General features: G+C 32.4%; 1 protein-coding gene across 2 annotated transcripts; it reads left to right on the top strand.

The window, feature by feature from the left end:
* The first annotated feature begins 4,517 nt into the window (after positions 1-4,517).
* LOC105645143 (actin-7) lies at positions 4,518-7,422 on the top strand. 2 transcript variants are annotated; one of them, XM_012230660.4, is made up of 5 exons: positions 4,518-4,656; positions 5,532-5,602; positions 5,682-6,075; positions 6,160-6,773; positions 6,863-7,422. In XM_012230660.4, the coding sequence occupies exons 2-5, from the start codon at positions 5,543-5,545 to the stop codon at positions 6,926-6,928; spliced, it is 1,134 nt and encodes a 377-aa protein (XP_012086050.1). In that variant the 5' UTR covers positions 4,518-4,656; positions 5,532-5,542; the 3' UTR covers positions 6,929-7,422.
* Positions 7,423-19,829: the final 12,407 nt, after the last annotated feature.

Genomic DNA, 19,829 nt, shown 5'->3' on the forward strand with positions numbered 1-19,829 from the left:
CAAGTGGTATTGAACCACTCAAGAAAAAAAAAAAAAAAAATATATATATATATATATATATATATATATATATATATATATATATATATTTCATAAAATATAAATTTTCATAGTCGAAACTAGGAGAGTTGGAGTGGAGTTCTTTATCCCGTTCGATTATAAAGGGAGAACGCAAGAAAATTTATGAATGGTGGTGTGAAAATGAGTGGACTTAACTCGTCATTGACCAGTCTCATTACTATTCTTATAATCCGTTCTTATGGATATTATTTGCACCATATTTTGAGGTTTTTGAAACACATGGTTAACCATTTGAAGAATATATAAAAATTGAGATCAAAATTAGAGATGAGGCCAAATAACAATCTAACGAGTCAAGCCAAAGAACGAATCAAACTCAATAGCTCAAACAAATAAATTAATTTCAATTTCTTTTCAAGTTACCCTTTCAAAATTTTTGTCAATTTTTTGTTTTCGTTTCGAAAACATTATCAATATTGTTCACCTTTACTTCAAAGTTACTTTTCAATTCTTCCAAGTATATACAATGCATTTTACTTTTTCATTTTAATATTTTTATAATTTTTAAAATTTATACGCAGATCCAATGATTTACAATATATTAGATTAGAAATTAAAAAACATTAATTTTTTTAATTGCATGTTTATTACCTAATTATTCCGTAATTTTTTATTTCCAAACTGCTAGCGACCTCATGGTTATTTTTAAAATCAACAGTTTTAAAATGAAAAAATAAAATATTTAGTTCTTAAAATTAAGAAATTCAAGTTTTAGTATTTTTGTCAAAATTGGGTGAAAATGGACTATAAAAATAAAAGGACCATGAAAATTTAGCTCGAAACCTAATTTTGAAATTAACTGCACTAATTACTTGGAAAAGACAATGAGCCCACAAAAAATCAGGTCATAACTAACGACATTTTTGTGAAGGCTGCGACGTCAAGGTCGACGGAGGGACACCGCCCTTGCCTCCCTACATTTGAAATTTGATTGATTACACGTATGCTGTTGACACCTTTTTTAATCAACAAACAAAACCCCCCAATGCCGCCCTCCACCACCCCCCAATTACATGTCAAGTCAAGCATACACATGGCCCACATTTCGAAACAAAGTATACCCATAGCCCCACCAATAAAACTTTCTAAAATATATTTAGATTAATTAATTATAGAAGATTCTAAAAGAATTGCATGAAATTATTTGTTATCATTTTTGAGAAATATAATTCATTTTAATAATAAAATCAAAGACCATAAAAATCAATTAGATCATACATAGAATTTACTATCATAATTAATAAAAAGTTTGCTAATCCTTTAATAATAAAATAATTATTTGTATTATTTTGAATAATAAAAGTAGAAGTAAAAGAAATATTATTGGACTTTCTCGTTTGAAGATGATCTTGACCGCTATAAATCTTCATAGTAGTAATAGATCATTTAATTGATTTGGACAATAAAATAATTTCTCCGGATCTTCTATTCTTAAATTACTTTTTCAAAAACTTGTTACATATTACATACACGGATGAATTCACGTCACTTTGCGTTAATATCATTAATATTATTTGTTATTTGTTTCCAAAAACGAAACTATTTGTTATTATTATTTTTTTAAGAATTCATTACTGTATAGTATTTGACTTAAAATTATTAATATATTTTATTACATGTTTATACGTAAGTAATTACTTTTTATTCTATTTTGATATTTGACATTTTTAGTTATATTATAATATTTTTATACAAATTTATTTATTTATTTTTATTTGAATAAATTTATTTTCTATTTAAATTTGCCCCTTATATATATATCATTTTAATCAGGTTGTATATTTAAAATTATTAATTGTACATATAATTAAATAGGATACTCGAATGTGAAACTTTCACTTTTTAATAGAATCACAAATGAACTTAATTTTTAAGTTTTAACTAATATAATCTCAAATATGGATCATATTATGCCCTTCATATTGGAAACAAATATGGACCACATTCAAGGTTTTTTAACCGCAATCGTGGGCTCAAAATCGGTGAAAACCAGAACCGGGGTCTGTGGTCCGATTTGATTTCAAGTTTTGAAGAAACGTGAACCAATGGTTCTATCGGTTTCAATAACTTTTTTTTTTTATTTTTTCAAAATTTTTTGTGAAATACTTAAATTAACCTTTCTAACAAGTATATAACGGCTAATTTTAAAGATATTTATGAAAATTTAATTTTTTGGATTTACTATAGATACCCCTTTTCATTTAAAAAAATAAATTAAGTTTAGGTCTTTTTCTAAAAAAATAGTTCAAGCCTTTTTTTAAAAAAAATAAATAAATTAAGTTAAGCATTTTTTAACTTTTTCTTTAAGTTTTTTCTTAAAATTATTTCATAAATATTTAAATTTGAAATTTTCAACAAAAAATGTTACCTAATTTTTGATTTTATAATTATATGATTCACGGGAAAATTAATCGAAAAACCGACTGGAACCGTCGATTTTGGAACCGTTTAGGAATCGGAATTGGAACCGTAATCGTAGCCGTTCGATTCCAAACCATATGGAAACTGTCGATTTCCGGTTTGATTTCGATTCTATATTTTTTAAAACCGAAATTGGCGGTTCCAGAATCGTGGCAACCCCTACATAAGATTGCCATGGAATTAAGTAGTATTTGGAGAGTAATATTTTCTAAGGAACAAAAACATGATTAATTGATGCTTCAAAATTGAGATTAATGCTTTTCTTAAAACGTAAGTTTCTAAAACAAATTTTTATTTGTATTAATATGATACTTCATTAGAATTTTTCTATCATACACCTCTATTATATTATAAGCAATAAAATTTTGACTCAACCACAACTCACCTATCAACGATTTAGTCCAAATTAAAGAATGATCCACTTATTCCAAATTAAAGGATAGTCAATGCATTCAATCAAATTTTCATTTGTTAATCTCCGATACTCCTTAATTTTTAAAAATTAATTATTTAATCCCTAATATTTAATTTTATTCACTAATTCAAAATTTTTGTTTTGAAATTTGAATTAACAAGAATTATATTGTGAGCATCGAAGAGATAGATTTAAATCTGTATATATTGTCATTTTAAACAAATATTTACCATTATATTATGTTTTGATGTGTTCATGATATTTTTAATATTTCATTTTATAAATTACTTAGTTCTTCAAAGTCTTTTATTTAACATACTTCTTTATTTAACGGTTCTAATTGGTGTTTTACATCTGTTTTACTTTAAATAAGTTTTATTAAATTATTATTTTGCTTAGTTAATAACATGATTATATATACTTATGTGTATCATATTACTTTGTCTGGACTTTATGCTCCCTTCCAAAGCTGAACAGCTCTAAGGGGACTTAGATTTTCTAATTAATCATTTATCTAATAAATCGTTTATTTCTTCATAACAATATTCTTGTAACTGTTGATTCATCTGTATAGCTCTAGATCTAAACGCTTAAATAAAGTACTACAATTGATTAGATACCTTATACCAAATAAAAGAGATTTATTAAAACGATTACATAGTGTCTTATCCACTAATTCAAAATTTTTATTTTTGAAATTTGAATTAACAAGAATTCTTTTGTAAGCATCGAAGAGATAGATTTAAATCTGTATATATTGTCAGTTTAAAGAAATACTTACCACTGTATTATGTTTTGATGTATTAATGATATTTTTAATATTTCATTTTATAAATTACTTAGTTCTTTTAGTTTAACCATTAATTTAAATAGTAAATTAACATTTGGTTCTCAAAATTTGTTAAAATACAAATTATGATTATTTCATTTTTTCTTATTTTGAGCAATTAACAATTTAACTATAAAACCGCGAGCAATTATGTTTTCAATTGTAGAAATAAGTGAAATTCCTTTCACTTATCTTTTCTGAAAAATGGTGGCAACTACCAAATAAGCTACGAGGGAACATTTTACTTTGATTCTAAATTTTAACAGCAATCAAAAGGACAATATTTTTTTCTTTTTTCAAAATAAAAAAAAACCCAATTATTATAGACTTTCAAACCTTGTAGAAACTTCCGAGCCGAGCCAAATCCTATTACAGTCTGAACTTAGCTCGCTAGCCGCAATTGAATCTTGGGAAGATACCAAACTCAAACGCAAGACATTCCCTTGACAAGCCAACCGGTCTAATCCGAACTAACCAGCCCGCTTGTCTTCTCAAAGACAGCACCGCATAAGCTGAACCGACCAAAAAGCCCATGCCCAGCCGGTAGGATATAATAAATAATAAATAATAATAATAATAGTAATAATTCGACGGCTGTGATTAAATCAGAAAAATCGATGGAACATGGAAGATGTAGGAAAAGGCTGTCAGCCAGGTCACCCAATCTTTTCTCGTGGTGGAAATGATTCCTCTTTCTCTCTGTTACCAATTCTTAATTTAATCCAAATTTCATTTGCATTTCAAAAATCCACATTATATATACACACCATTCTTTGCTGTCTGCCTTTACTGGTCATTTTTTTTCTCTACCTCACTCTCTCTCTGCGCTTCTTCCCTAGCGAAAACCGCCAGGCCAAGCAGATTTGCTTGGTTCGTTTCGATTGTTCTTCGGTCTTTTCGTTATCTTAAGGTAAGCTTCGATCTATGTTTCTCTCTAATTTCTATTTTTGCTGTTGGGTTCTTTGTAGATCGTGATTTTATATGGTGTGGCTTTTTTAGTATGACATGAGAAATCGGTTGTTTTGATCGGTTTATCATTTGATTATATATAGCCGATCTAGGGAGTATCTGCGTCTTTTTTTGTGTTATTGAAGGTGAGATCTGGAGCTAGATATAGCATGTCAGTGTGTAGTTTTCGAATTGGACGAGATCTGAAGCTGAAGTTCTTGCCTATGATTGTTTGATTTTATATTCTGATCTGGTTTTCTCTGTATCTGGATCTGTATTTGTCCGATTTTTTTTTTTTGACAGTATGTATTTGTCCGATTTGATCTGCTTATACATCTAGGTTTTTATTTTATTTTCGTTTTGCAGTACTTGTCTGTTAATTTATTGTACTATTTGATGTGCCTGTGAACTGTAAGTAAAGTGTGAAGTTGATTAGTTGTGTGAAAGAAACGATTACAATGATATAGACTTTAGATTTAGCTTTATAGGGTCGGAAATTATAAAAATTTAATGCTGAAAACAAGATTTTGCTTTCCAATTATACAAGATAATTTAAAATTAACTTCGGATTACTGTCTTACTATTATAATGACATAAATTAGGAACTTGCTTGTATGGTTGTAAATGAAGGAATTCTGTTGCTTGCCCTATGTCATGCTTATATGCAAATGATTCTGGATTGTGGGAGTTGTACGTAGATTGTCCAGATGCTGTTTGTAAATTGACTAAGAAAATGAGGATTTGAGAAATGGACAGTGTGACTGTGCAGTGATTTAAAGTAGGAATAAAGCATACGTTTTCTGTATTTTTCACTCATTTCTCTGTATTGTTTTGCAGGTTTTTAGAAAATGGCCGATGCCGAGGATATCCAGCCCCTGGTTTGCGATAATGGAACTGGAATGGTCAAGGTAAGTTCATATATTGCTGGTTGTGAGATTTAGTTGTGCGTTTGCTGTGTCATTTTGCTGAAGAAGATTATTTGTGCAGGCTGGGTTTGCTGGTGATGATGCTCCCAGGGCTGTGTTTCCCAGTATTGTTGGTAGACCCAGACACACTGGTGTTATGGTTGGGATGGGTCAGAAGGATGCCTATGTTGGTGATGAAGCCCAATCTAAAAGAGGTATTTTGACCTTGAAATACCCAATTGAGCACGGTATTGTTAGCAACTGGGATGATATGGAAAAGATCTGGCATCACACTTTCTACAATGAGCTTCGAGTTGCACCAGAGGAACACCCAGTGCTTCTCACTGAAGCTCCTCTCAACCCCAAAGCCAACAGAGAAAAGATGACCCAAATCATGTTTGAGACATTTAATGTGCCAGCAATGTATGTCGCCATCCAGGCTGTTCTGTCTTTGTATGCCAGTGGTCGTACAACTGGTTCGTATCAGTTGACTCCAATATTGTGAATCATTTATTGTTTTATGCACGTTCTTATACTGAATTGCTTTTCATCTGTGATAGGTATCGTGCTGGATTCTGGTGATGGTGTGAGTCATACTGTGCCAATCTATGAGGGGTATGCTCTACCACATGCTATCCTCCGTCTTGACCTTGCTGGTCGTGATCTCACTGATGCTTTGATGAAGATCCTCACTGAGAGAGGGTACATGTTCACTACAACTGCTGAACGGGAAATTGTCCGTGACATGAAAGAGAAACTTGCATACGTTGCCCTTGACTATGAGCAAGAACTTGAGACTGCTAAGAGCAGCTCTTCAGTTGAGAAGAACTACGAGCTTCCTGATGGGCAAGTCATCACCATTGGAGCAGAGAGATTCCGATGCCCAGAAGTGCTGTTCCAGCCATCTCTCATTGGAATGGAAGCTGCAGGCATCCATGAGACTACTTACAACTCTATTATGAAGTGTGATGTGGATATCAGGAAGGATCTTTATGGTAACATTGTGCTCAGTGGTGGTTCCACTATGTTCCCTGGCATTGCAGACCGTATGAGCAAGGAGATCACTGCACTTGCTCCAAGCAGTATGAAGATTAAGGTGGTTGCACCACCTGAAAGAAAGTACAGTGTCTGGATTGGAGGATCTATCCTTGCATCTCTTAGCACCTTCCAACAGGTGAAATTTCTTTCTAAGACTTTTCAGTTGTACTTGTATATATTGTAAATTGAGCTTAAGACTGACATGATCTGATTGTTTTACATCAGATGTGGATTTCCAAGGGCGAGTATGATGAGTCTGGTCCATCCATTGTCCACAGGAAGTGCTTCTAAGTTCTACAGGTGCTTTGATGGCGAGTTCTTTTTTGCATTTAGTTGGCTTTTTTCGTGTCAAGGTGTCATGAACTCAAGTATGGTCGATGTGAAAAAGTGTCGGATGGGGTCATTCAAGGAGGGTATATCTGATCTTGATGTATCAAATAGCTTTCCATCTATTGCTACTCATGTATGTTAAAGCCGAAATTAAGAGGCTCAACTGTAATGGTCCCTCTGGATGTGGTGGGCAGACACTTTGGTGCTCAAGTCATTACTTTCCTCGCAATCTTTTGTGGTTCAACCAATGTCTCCTTTTAGTAGGATGCTTGTAGCTGGAGAGTGATTGTGCTGCTTTTTTCTTTTCTTTTCTTTTCTTTCATTTGATTTTATTTTTCTTGCTTCAAAATTTGAAGGGTTTTTTCCCCCTGAGAACATTAATGTTAATAGTTATTGTATGAGAATTTTTATCTAGTGTCAGTTTGCGTTTATAAAACTTATGGAAATTATATTAATACCTTGTTTGAAAGGATCTTCCTCCAACATATCCTCGGTGTTGAATATTGGTGTTCTCGTAGATAATTTTGAACTTAGCTCAAGATGGGAAGTTGAAATGGTTTTTTCTATTACCATAAAACAAAAGGCACCTTCTAAGATAAGTGGGAGTCTGGCAACAATAACAAGAACGGTGTTTGACGTTGAACTTGGTTCTCGTTTTACATAAATGTGGGTCCCGCATGTTCAATTTCATGTATGTTTGATGTGGAGAGAATTCAAAATCCTTTCATTTTGAAAATTTGAATCTCCCCGCCTCAAAACCTTTCTTTTTAAAAATTTTGCCCACCAGAATTACTTGTGTGGTTGAAAGTATTGTTGTGTATAGAGAAAATCTCCTAATGGAAAGCTTCTTCCTTATATGCGGGAACGCCATGAGAATAAAATTAGGTTTAACTAAATATATGTGCAAATAACACCTGATTTAATCCAATAGGTTAGAAAAGATTGTCCACTGTTCTATTTTAACATGTTCCAAAATTATTGTCTATTTTGATTTGTAGTATGTATTTAAAGTTTTTTTTTTCTATTATACGCTTTGATAAATTTGCTTTTAAACGCAGTTGTATTTAATTACATCTATAAATTTGGAGTTCATTATTACGTGAAGAAGGATAGAAAAAGGAAACAGAAAAAAATCATTAATTATTCTTTAATATTCTAAAACAACTTATGTCTATAGAAAGACATAATAATGACTAAATTTATTTTAGCCACATGCAATTATTTAATACATATCAGTATAAAATTAAAATAATATACAATTATCTAATAAACATTTCATAATTGATTTAAAAGTTTATATGGGTCACTATGTTTGTTGGTATGAATTTAAAGCTAAGAAAAACAGGGGAGGAATTATGAAATCGAGATTGTACTGCAAGAAAAAGAAAAAAGAAAGAGGGAGACAGCAAAAAGGTGAGCTAAAGAAAAGAAAGGTAGGTGGAAAGCCTATGTGAGGATTGATCATGAATTTGCTTCATTTTGCGTGATTGGTCAAAATAAGAGGAGGAGAAAAAAATAAAAAAAGAGAAAAGAAAAGAAAAGAAAGAAGAGAGTTGCATGTAGGGGTGGCCACGGTTCCGGTTCCAAAAAAATTAGAATTGGAACCGAACCGAATAGGTCCAGTTTCGGTTCCGGTTTGAAATCGAATGGTTCCGGTACGGTGATAAAATCGATGGTTCCGATCAATTTTCTGGCGAATCGCATAATTTTAAATTTTAAATTTTGAAGACCGGTTTTCAAAATTTAATAAATTTGTGAAAGTTATTTGTAAAAAAAATACACTTAAAAAATTAAAAAATTCTTCAATTAAATTTATTTTTTTAAAGACTTGAACATAATTATTTTTTTTTTAAAAAATCTTCAACTGAATTTATTTTTTGTTTAAAAAAGTTTGAACATAATTAAAAAAAAAAAGGGCTTGAACTTAATTTTTTTTTTTTAAAATATTAAGTTGCCTATGTATCCTCTTGGGGTTTAGAGGAATCAAAGCCCACGTAGTTCTTATTTACCTTATACCAATTTAACCCCTTTTACATTAGTCGCTATTTGCACAACCGGTTGATGTTCCCGTTGAGGACCCATCGTATAAATCATATAAATCTTCATTTTCTTTTAGATTTTCTTGTGCTCTTAGTTCGCCCCTGCTCCAATCATCCACGCATGATTGTGCTTCTAATGAATCGGGTGTCATACGAGATCGTGTTTCATCAAGTATGTTTCCTCATTGACTAAAAGCTTGTTCAACCGCAACAGTGGAGACCGGAGCTGCTAAAACTTGTTTTGCAATTAAAGAAAGTATTGGAAAAGTATTGGCATGACGACTCCACCAATCTAAAATTGAAAAATCAGTATCTGCATAATCATCACCAAACTCAAAAGAAGTGGTTAGATAATTATCAAATTCAGAAAAAGAACTGGATTCCCTTGTTCTTTTTTGTCTTTGTAGTAAAACTTGTTAAGCAACACCAAAATCACTTACCCTTTGTGTTGAAAATTGTTGAATATTAGATTGAGAAGAATTAGAAGTAGATGAACTACAAAATTGAACAAATTCATTATATAATTGCATAATATTTTGTTTAACTTCATGCAATACTACATTTATATTAACATTATCTTCTAAATCAAGATTTAATACTTCATAATAAATAGTCAAATAATCACATAAAACATCAATTTTACATCTAGGATCAAATACAATAGCAACAAGATAAAGGGGTGATATATTTTTAAAATAAGATAACTATTTTTTTTTCATTGAAAAAAAATACAATCTTTTAATATATAATCATTTTCAAATTCTTGGAGTGCACTAACAATATTAATACACATAGGTAAAAATAAATGAGATGTGGGATAATAAACCCCACTAAATTTATAGGTAGCATAATTAAAAATTTTTAAAATATCTAAAATTTTTGCACAAATATCCCAATTTTGTGGATATAAATTAATATCTTCAATATTATTAATAACAAAAAAGCATAATAATTCTTTATAAGAAAAAGACTCGTTTAGTAATTCATATGTTGAATTCCAACGAGTTGGGACATCCCTTAGAAAACGTTTTGGTCTTTTATTATTTTCTTTACAAAATTTAGCCCAACTTTTCATCACTTGGGGATGTCCCCACAGATATGAAATATCTTTTTTAATTGGAGAAATAAAAGATTCAAGAATTTTTAAACCATCTTGTACACATAAATTTAAAACATGGCATGCACATCTTATATGAAAAAATTTTCCACCAATATTTGGTTCACAAATATTTTTAAGTTCAATAATTGATTTAGTATTAGCAGAAGCATTATCAAATGAAATTGAAAAAATTTTTTTTATCAACTTATATTCATCTAAAATTGAAACAATATTCTATAAATATTATTTGCAGTATGTTTATTATCAAAAACACGAAATGCAATAATTCTTTTTTGAATTTTCCAATCATTATCAATCCAATGACATGTAATGCCCATATAAGAATGCATTTGCCAATGATCACTCCAAATATCACAACAAATTGAAACACGAATTTTCATTTGAGAAAATAAAAGCTCTAACTCTTTTTTTCCTTTATTATATAAAGAAATAATAGTTCATTTTACAGTATTTCTTGGCACTCTTTTAGCAGAAGGATTTAAAGTTTTTTGACAATAATTATTAAAACCTACTTTTTCACCAAAACTAAAAGCTAAATGTTCCATAAAAATCAATTTTGCTAATTCTTCTTTTTGTACTTTTTCAGAATATTGAAATAAAGAAAGGTTAGAAGATGCGTACCCGGAAATTTGTATTTGAGACTGATCAACTCCTATTTTTGTTGGATGTTTTGTCTCCAAATGCTTCCAAAATGATCCATAGCCGCCCACTTGTTTAAATTTATAAGATTTTCCACAATAATTGCAAATTACATCGTACATTTTCTTACCTTTGAATTTTTTCGTGAAATGAATGGCGAATATGTCGGAACTTTGTCTTGCTCTTCCAACAATTTGTGCTCGTTGCTCTTGCTCTTGCTCTTGCTCTTCCTCTTCTTGTAATTGCTCATTAAATTCAGATTTTTGAGTTGGAATTTCCAAATTTTTATTTGGATATCCCTCAAAATTAAATTGGTTGGGAGTGAAATCATAGATGTCGTTTGTAGGGATAGATGAATATTGTGTTTCTCCAATCTTTCCCTTGCCCTTACCCGAATTTGAGTTTCCTCCACTTGCCATTATATGATAATAAGATATAATTTGGAAAATTGAATAAAAAAAATTAGAGAGAATAATAACTTAATAAGAGAGATTGTAGAGTAGAGAAGAATAATATAGAGTAGAGAGTAGTATATTATAGAGAGAGTAGAGATTTTTTTGTAATGAATTTGTAAATGAAATGAGATATTTATAATAAATCCAAAAAATTATTTTTCCAAAAACACCCTTGAAACTAGCCGTTATGTAGCCGTTTATGGCTGTTGGGAGGGGTAATTAAGAGATTTCACAACAAAATTTAAAAAAAAAAACACAACTAACAGTTTATAACGACTAGAACCGCCGGTTCGAACTGGAGGTTCTAACCGTCAAGGGAACTGGCGGTTCCAATCCGGTTCCAATCAGTTTTCTGAAACTGCCGGTTTCAGTTCCAGAAATCTGGAACCGGAACCGAACCGAAAATATCCTGTTTTGATTCTGGTTCGGCCTAGTTCCGATTACTGTTTGGGATCGGTTTAAATCGACGGTTCCGGTTCCCGAAACCGTAATATGGCCACCCTTAGTTGCATGAAGAATTTTGGCCAAAGCAAAGAGAAAATTGGATAAGCGGTATATTCTTGGCATTAAAGGAAATGACTTTGTTGTGCCTATTTTTTCTCATTTCATAATTTCTGGAAAAAAAAGGTCGGAAGGCCCTTAACAATTTATTAGGAGTATTATTGTATTAGTGGCTTACTTGTAATTTACTAAAGATTTATTTATAATGTTCCGAGGCCTTGTTTGTAATATGGCTAGAGTAAACTATAATACCGTGAGACATGTCTCGCTCGGCCTATCTCTTTCTACTGGCTTGTATTTCTCCTATATAAATCTTTCTCATCTATTAGAGAAAAATTAAAATAATCGTGTTTACTTTTCGATCATCAAGAAGATAATTAGATGTCTGCAATCGCTGCATTACTATTATGCAACAAGAATATTGCAATTTTGAAAAACACACTTCAATGTTTCAATTTGATTACTTTTTGCACTAAGGAGAATTACTATTACATCCCTGGTCTAATCAGTTGCTACTTTTGTTAATATATATGATTACATTCCTAAGTTGGTTGATTTTGTCTGACGCTTTAATTATTTTGTACTTTTTTTGTATGTTTAGTTACAAGTCACAAGTCAAACCCTAAAAAGGTGATCAGATGTGAGAGAATTTCTAAATGAAAAAACTGACTCTAACCTTTCATCTCACAAAAGCTAACCAAAAAATAATGAAGAAAAAGAACACCAGTGAGATTTAATCCTCTCGTCATTAATCCCACAAAAGCCATACTAACCTAGGTCCTACGAGAGCAATCCAATCCCATTTCATAACTTAACCAATGGCCATCTATAATCGGTTTCCAAGTTGATTTCATGTTTATTCTTGTCGGCCAGATTGACGCAGGTCGGACCAAATACATAGTCGCAACATTTGATGTTTATGTTGAATAATTGATTCAAAATATCTACTGCTGGAAGTTAGTTCTTTTACTTTTATTTACATAATCTTTAGCACTTGTTTATTGTTTTCTTTATTTTCTGAATTAGTTGAGGCACAATTGAGAGAGTGCCGGATATTTCTGTTTTTAAGATTTGTTTGTTGCTTTGTTAAGTCTATAGAAAGGCTGATTTGAGTTCAATAAAATTATCCAATATTTCCAGCAATTACAGTGTTCTTTTATGCTTATCAGCTATTTGATAAAATTCCTCTAAAGCTTATTCATCCACTTCCTCTGTTTTCTTTCTTTAATTACAACAATAAATCACTTCTAAGTGATTTGAAATTCTCATCTCCAATAGTTATGGTATCAGAGTCTGGTTCAATTGTGACTGGGCGAAAATCTCATGGCAACGAACGACAATGTCGTGAATGTTTCTCAATCAGCAATTCCTCTCTTTCATGATGAAGGCTATGAATTTTAGAGCATCAAAATGAAGACTTTGTTTATGTCTCAAGATTTGTGGGAGTTGGTTGAGAATGGGTATCCTGTTACTAATGAAGAGGCTAGATTGAAAGACAACAAGGACTCCAAAGCCTTGTTCCTCATTCAACAAGTTGTTCATGAGTCGGTCTTTGCAAAAATTGCAGCAGCAACTACGACAAAGGAAGCCTAGACAACATTGCAAATGACATTTCAGGGCTCATCAAAAGCAATTATGGTGAAGCTCTAATCTCTCCATCGCGAGTTTGCAACACTGGAGATGAAAAACAGTGAATCGGTGTAAGACTTTCTTTCAAGAGTGGCAGCCATTGTAAACCAAATGAGGACCTATGGAGAACAAATTTCTAATCAAACCATTGTTGAGAAAGTATTAAGGAGTTTGACTCTAAGGTTTGATCATGTTGTTGCAATAATTAAAGAGTCCAAAGACTTGGCTACTTACTCATTTGACAAGTTGATGGGATCTTTACAATCTCATGAAGTAAGACTGAACTCAAAAAATGAGAAAAGTGAAGAAAAAGTATTTCAAGTGATAAGGGACTCTTCCAAGCAGCAAGGTAATTCAAGAAATGAACAAGTAGATAGCGTGGTAGAATAAGCTACCATGGCAGAGGTGGTAGAGGAAAAGGAAGAGCTGGTGGAAAAGTGAACAAGAACAGACACTTGATAGATAAAAAAAATAAGAGCAACATTCAATGCTGGAACTGCAAGGGATATGGGCATGCAAAAGCAGATTGCTGGAAAAGGGAAAAGCAAGCTAATTATGCTGAAGATGAAGAGGAGATGAAGCTATTCATGGCCTATTCAGAAGACAAAAAAGCTTCAAGTGCTGAAGATGAAGAGGAGATGAAGTTGTTCATGGCCTCTTTAGAAGACATAAAAGCTTCAAGCAACATATGATTTTTGGACAGTGGCTGTTCAAATTATACCAGAATAAAATCATTGTTCAAGGAGTTGAATGAGTCATACAATGTGAAAGTAAGACTCAATAACGACAAGCAGTTGCAAGTAAAAGGCAAGGGCATAGTGGCAATTAACAATTATGATGGTAACATAAAGCTACTTTACAATGTTTATTTTATTCCCTCATTGTCTCAAAATTTATTGAGTATTGGGCAGCTTATGACTAATGGGTATTCTGTCACATTTGATGATGGGTCCTGTGTGATTAGAGATAAGAAATCATATCAGGTCATTGTTGATGTTAGTATGGCACCGAATAAGCTTTTTCCACTTGAAGTTTCTATTGTGGAAAATCATGCGCTTATTATCAAAGAGAATAGTGAATTGAAATTGTGGCATTTACGGTATGGGCATTTGAATGTAAGGGGTCTGAAATTGTTAAGTCAAAAGGAAATGGTTTTTGGGTTGCCTAGAATTGAGTCTTTGGACTTGTGTAAAGGGTGTGTGTATAGGAAACAACGTAAAAAGCCATTTCCTGTGGGAAGTCTTTTAGAGCATTTGAATGTCTTGAGCTTGTACATGCTGACTTATGTGGCCCCATGAAAATGCCATATTTGGGTGGAAGTCACAATTTTTTATTGTTTATAGATGACTACAGTCGCATGAGCTGAGTTTTCTTCCTCCAGTCCAAATTCATAGCATTTCAGACCTTTAAGAATTTTATGGCATTTGTTGAGAAGCAAAGTGGAAGAAGCATCAAAACTTTACAGACTGATCGGGGAGGAGAATTTATATCAAACGAATTCAATAAATTTTGTGAGGAGCAAGGTATGCATAGAGAGTTGACAGCACCTTATACACTAAAGCAAAACAAAGTTGCTAAATGTAAGAACCGAATGGTGGTTAAGATGGCTAGAAGCTTGCTGAAAGCTAAGGGATTGCCAGATGAGTATTTGGCTGAAGGTGTTATTGTTGCTGTTTATTTGTTGAATTTATCTCCGACAAAAGCGGTGCTTAACCAAACCGCGTATGAAGCATGGTGTGGTAGGAGACCGATGGTAAGCCACTTAAAAATATTTGGCTGTATAGCCTATTCCTTGATTGATTCACACAATCACAATAAATTTGATGAAAAATTGGTGAAATGTATCTTTGTTGGTTATTGCTCTCAATCAAAGGCATATAGGCTTTATAACCTATTGAGTGGCAAGATAATTATCAATAGGAATGTGGTTTTTGATGAAGAAGCAGATTGGGATTGGGACAAGAAATCATATCAGATTCAAATTTCAGTTTCAAGTGGAAACGATGGTCCTCCAGTTCCTGAACAGCAATCGACAACTCCAAATACTTCTAGTTCTTCTTCTCCCTCTTCACCAAAGACTACTTCCAGCAGTAAAAGCTCCTCTGACGATGAAACTCCTCTAAGAAAATTCAAGTTGTTGGAAGAAATTTACTCTACTACGCAAGCCTTGTTTGTTGCTGATCCAATAATATTTGAAGAAGCAATATAGAAAGAAGAATGGCGTCTTGCAATGAACTTGAAGCAATTTGAAGGAATGAAACGTGGGAATTGGTGGATCTACCTAAAGACAAGCATGCCATTGGAGTGAAATGGGTGTTTAGAATAAAATTTCAAGCAGATGGCAGCATACAAAACCACAAGGCACGACTGGTAGAGAAGGGGTATGCACAACAAAAAGGTGTAGATTATGAAGACACTTTTTCTCCTGTTGCTCGATTTGAGACGGTGAGAGTTCTGATTGTCTTGGCTACTCAATTGAAATGGCCCATCTACCAATTTGATATCAAGTTTGTGTTTTTAAATGGAGAGCTAGAAGACGAAGTGTATGTCTCTCAACTCAAAGGTATTATTGTTCGTAGGAAAGAGGAGCAAGTCTACAAGCTAAAAAAGGCTCTCTACAGCTTAAAGTAGGCTCCACAGGCGTGGTACAGTAAAATTGACTCATACTTTCTTGATAAGAATGAACCCACTCTTGACTTCAAAAAACAAGGTAAAAATGAGTTTCCAGTTGTTTGCTTTTATATCGATGACACGATCTATATAGTTTGTTCTTCTTGTCTCATTAATGATTTTAAAGTATGTATGAAGAGAAAGTTTGAGATGTTAGACTTGAGATTGTTGCATTATTTTCTTGGTTTGGAGGTGAAGCAGGTTGAAGATGGAGTTTTTGTGTCATAAAGAAAATATGCAACAAATTTATTGAAAAGATTCAACATATATAATTGCAAATTTGCAGCTACTCCAATGAATTTAAATGAAAAGTTGCAGGCTGATGATGGAACTGATGAAACCAATGCAAGCTACTTTAGAAGCTTGATTGGTGGGCTAATTTATTTAACTCATACAAGGCCAGATATCGCCTTTTTTGTTGGAGTAATTTCCAGGTTTATGCATAATCCGTCAAAGCATCATCTTGGAGGTGCAAAGCGAGTCACCCGCTATGTAGCTGGAACTATTAATTTTGGTTTGTGGTATTCAAAAGTCTCGAATTTTAGGCTGGTTGGTTTCAAACACAATTATTGGGCTGGATGCTTGGAGGATAGAAGGAGCACTTCGGGTTATGTGTTTAATGGAGCCCTATCACTCGGTTAGATAAGAGAATTCCACCCCAGAACAAAAACTACCATATAATGCTATAGAAGCACGCACTTCTTCGTCCACAACAGCAGGCTCTTTCGGTCCTGGCTAGCCGGTCCAGTTCTCCAGTCAATACCTGCAAAGAATGTACAATTTGCTTGGCTCAACTGCTATTTCCTGGAGTTCGAAGAAGTAGCCTACAATCGCTTTGTCCTGATCGCAAGCTGAATATGTAGCTGCTACATCATCAACATGTTAAGGAATATGGTTCAGGAGACTTTTAGCAGACCTTTGTCAATAGCAAAATGTAGCCACTAATATTTATTGTGACAATAAAGCAGCAATTGCCATGTGTAAAAATTCAGCTTATCATGGGAGACCAAAGCATATCGGGATTCGAATTCATTTTATTCGGGTTTTTGTGGCAGATGGATTAATCAAGTTGAAGTATTACAAGGCAAATGAACAAGTAGCAGATATTTTTACAAAGTCTTTGCTGTGTGACAAGCATGTCCTGTTTAGAAATCAGCTTGGAGTTTCCAATTTTGAATCAAGGGGGAGTGTTGAATAATTGATTCAAAATATCTACTCCTGGAAATTAGTTCTTTTACTTTTATTTACTTAGTCTTTAGCACTTGTTTATTGTTTCCTTTATTTTCTAAATTAGTTGAGGCACGATTGAGAGAGTGCAAGATATTTCCATTTTTAAGATTTTGTTTGTTAAGCCTATATAAAGGCTAATTTGAGTTCAGTAAAATTATCCAATATTTCTAGCAATTACATTGTTCTTTTATGTTTATTCAGCTATTTGATAAAATTCCTCCAAAACTTATTTGTTCACTTCCTCTGTTTTCTTTCTTTAGTTGCAGCAATAAATCACTTCTGAGTGATTTGAAGTTCTCTTCTCCAACAATTTAGTCTTCCCGTTTTCTTCATCACTGGATGCAGCGTTGAATATTGGTCCGACATTTGGGGGCGTTGGATTACCTGCCCAGCTGGTTTGACTGAGAAAGTCTTAGCGACTCAAAGAAACAAGGACACCCAATTTGGGTTTGTAGAAATTTGCTATGAAAAACAAGGGCTATTTTTATCAGACCGCGAGTGTTGGGTTACCTAGCGGGTTGGGTTTGAGTAAGAAAGTCTTAGCAACGCAAAGAAATGTGGACACCTCAACCTGATTTTGTAGAAATCTTCTATGAAAAACAAGGGGTATTTTTATAGAAAGTTGCCAAAGATGAGTTGCGGGGACTTAATTAGAAGTTCTCAACAAGAAGGCTGACATGGAAATGATTGATAATGCTAGAAGGAAGAAAAGAAGAGAATTTTTCTAATGCCAAATTACTAGAACCACAAAATTCTAAAGATTTAGAAGATCTGAAAAACAAACATGTGAGAGATGATACAACCAACCATGTAAAGAAAGTGGATGGGTTGCCTGAGTTGATAGCAACTTTGATTAGATCACATTAAGTTACATTTGGAATGAAATTAATTAAGATACCTAAAATAGAATTAAATTACATAGCAATTGATTAAGTTATACTTACTTTCAAGTTCTATTTAGAAATCAAATGTGATTTAATTAAGTTACTTTGATTGAGTCACATTTGGTGACACTTGAAATTAAATTAAATTAGAACACCTTAATTGGAATTAAATTAAGATACATTTAAACAATTAAATGGGATTAAGTTAAGTTATACTTGATTGAGTCACACTTGATCACATTTAAAATTAGATTAAATTAAATTAGTGCACCTTCGTTAGAGTTAAAATAAGTTATATTTGGTCACATTTGAAACTAAATTTCATTCTAACAATTAAATTCAACTAAGAGACCTTAGTTAGAATTAAATTAATTTACATATGAAAATTTATTAAAATGAGGATATAATTATTAAAATTAAATTAAGTTACACTTGAAATAAAATTAATTTTAAATTAAAATATTCTACTTAATAAAAAAACTACTAGTTCATTATTATAGCGCATATGTGTGTGTGTGTATATATATATAGCTTATAATTGTTGTTTTGTATTATATAGACTGTAGAGACCGGAAAGGAGCCTATTTTGGGAGAGCTTTTCTATCACCTCCATGCAAAAAAGAAAGATGATGTTGATCATAATTTTATTGACAATTGGTTCCAAGTGAGTATTTGTAAGTTCATTAAATTTCACTCTAAACTTGTTGTTAATTAACATGTCGATGCAAGAATGTGTAAAACTCTACTTATTATTACATAGTTTAATATTTATAAATGCTAAATTATAAATATTGATGGCAGGAGGACTACCAATCTCAGATGGATAATACTTCTTAATGCTAGGCAGGAGAAGATTTAGAGCAACAAATCCAGAATGACAGAGAAATTTTCATTTAGGCTGTAGGAGGACGACATTATAGGCGAATATACGACATTGAGACTCATGCATCGAGTTACTACTTTGGTACTGGTCGATGTTTGCCATCTGCTTCATCTCTAGCTATGGAGACAGGTCAGTCGTCCCGGGCTTAGGAAGAAAGGATAGCCGCATTAGAGAGATTGGTGCAGTAGCAGTCTGATATGCTTGCACAGATTCATCAACATCTTTAGATGCAGCCGAGACAGACCTCCACAGCTCCATCTAATACCACTGCTTCTACTGCTCCTGGGGTTAGATTTGATCCCATTCTTACTGTTCCTCCTATTGCAACAGTTGGGCTTGATGGACATTTTAATGCATCTACTATCGTTGGATTCCATGCGGATCGGACTACAAATGATGTAGAGGATGATAAAGATGAGGATCTTGATTAGTATCATTTCTATTTAAACATTTAAAACATATAACTAAATGTTGAGAGACATTTTTCTTTTCTTCCTTTGTCTTTGTAATAATGTTAATACAATATTGAACATGTTTGCTGAATTAATTTGCGAGTTATGATAAATATATTGCAGGTGTATTATATTATGTGGTTGAATTGAAATTGTTGATTATTATAGGTTTTGATGCTATATTAAGCAGGTTAATTACCTAAATTTAGGTAAAATTTTTTAATTTTTTATGAAATTAACAAAAAAATAGCATTAAATTAGCAACAAAATAAATTCATTTTTTGTTAAATATAAAATAAATTTAACGACAAAAATAAAGATAATTTACCTATAAAATAGTGACAATAATGACAAAATACT

The sequence above is a fragment of the Jatropha curcas genome, chromosome 3 (genome assembly GCF_041381405.1).
Source record: "Jatropha curcas cultivar XTBG-Jc1 chromosome 3, XTBG_Jcur_1.0, whole genome shotgun sequence".
NCBI classification, from domain to species: domain Eukaryota; kingdom Viridiplantae; phylum Streptophyta; class Magnoliopsida; order Malpighiales; family Euphorbiaceae; genus Jatropha; species Jatropha curcas.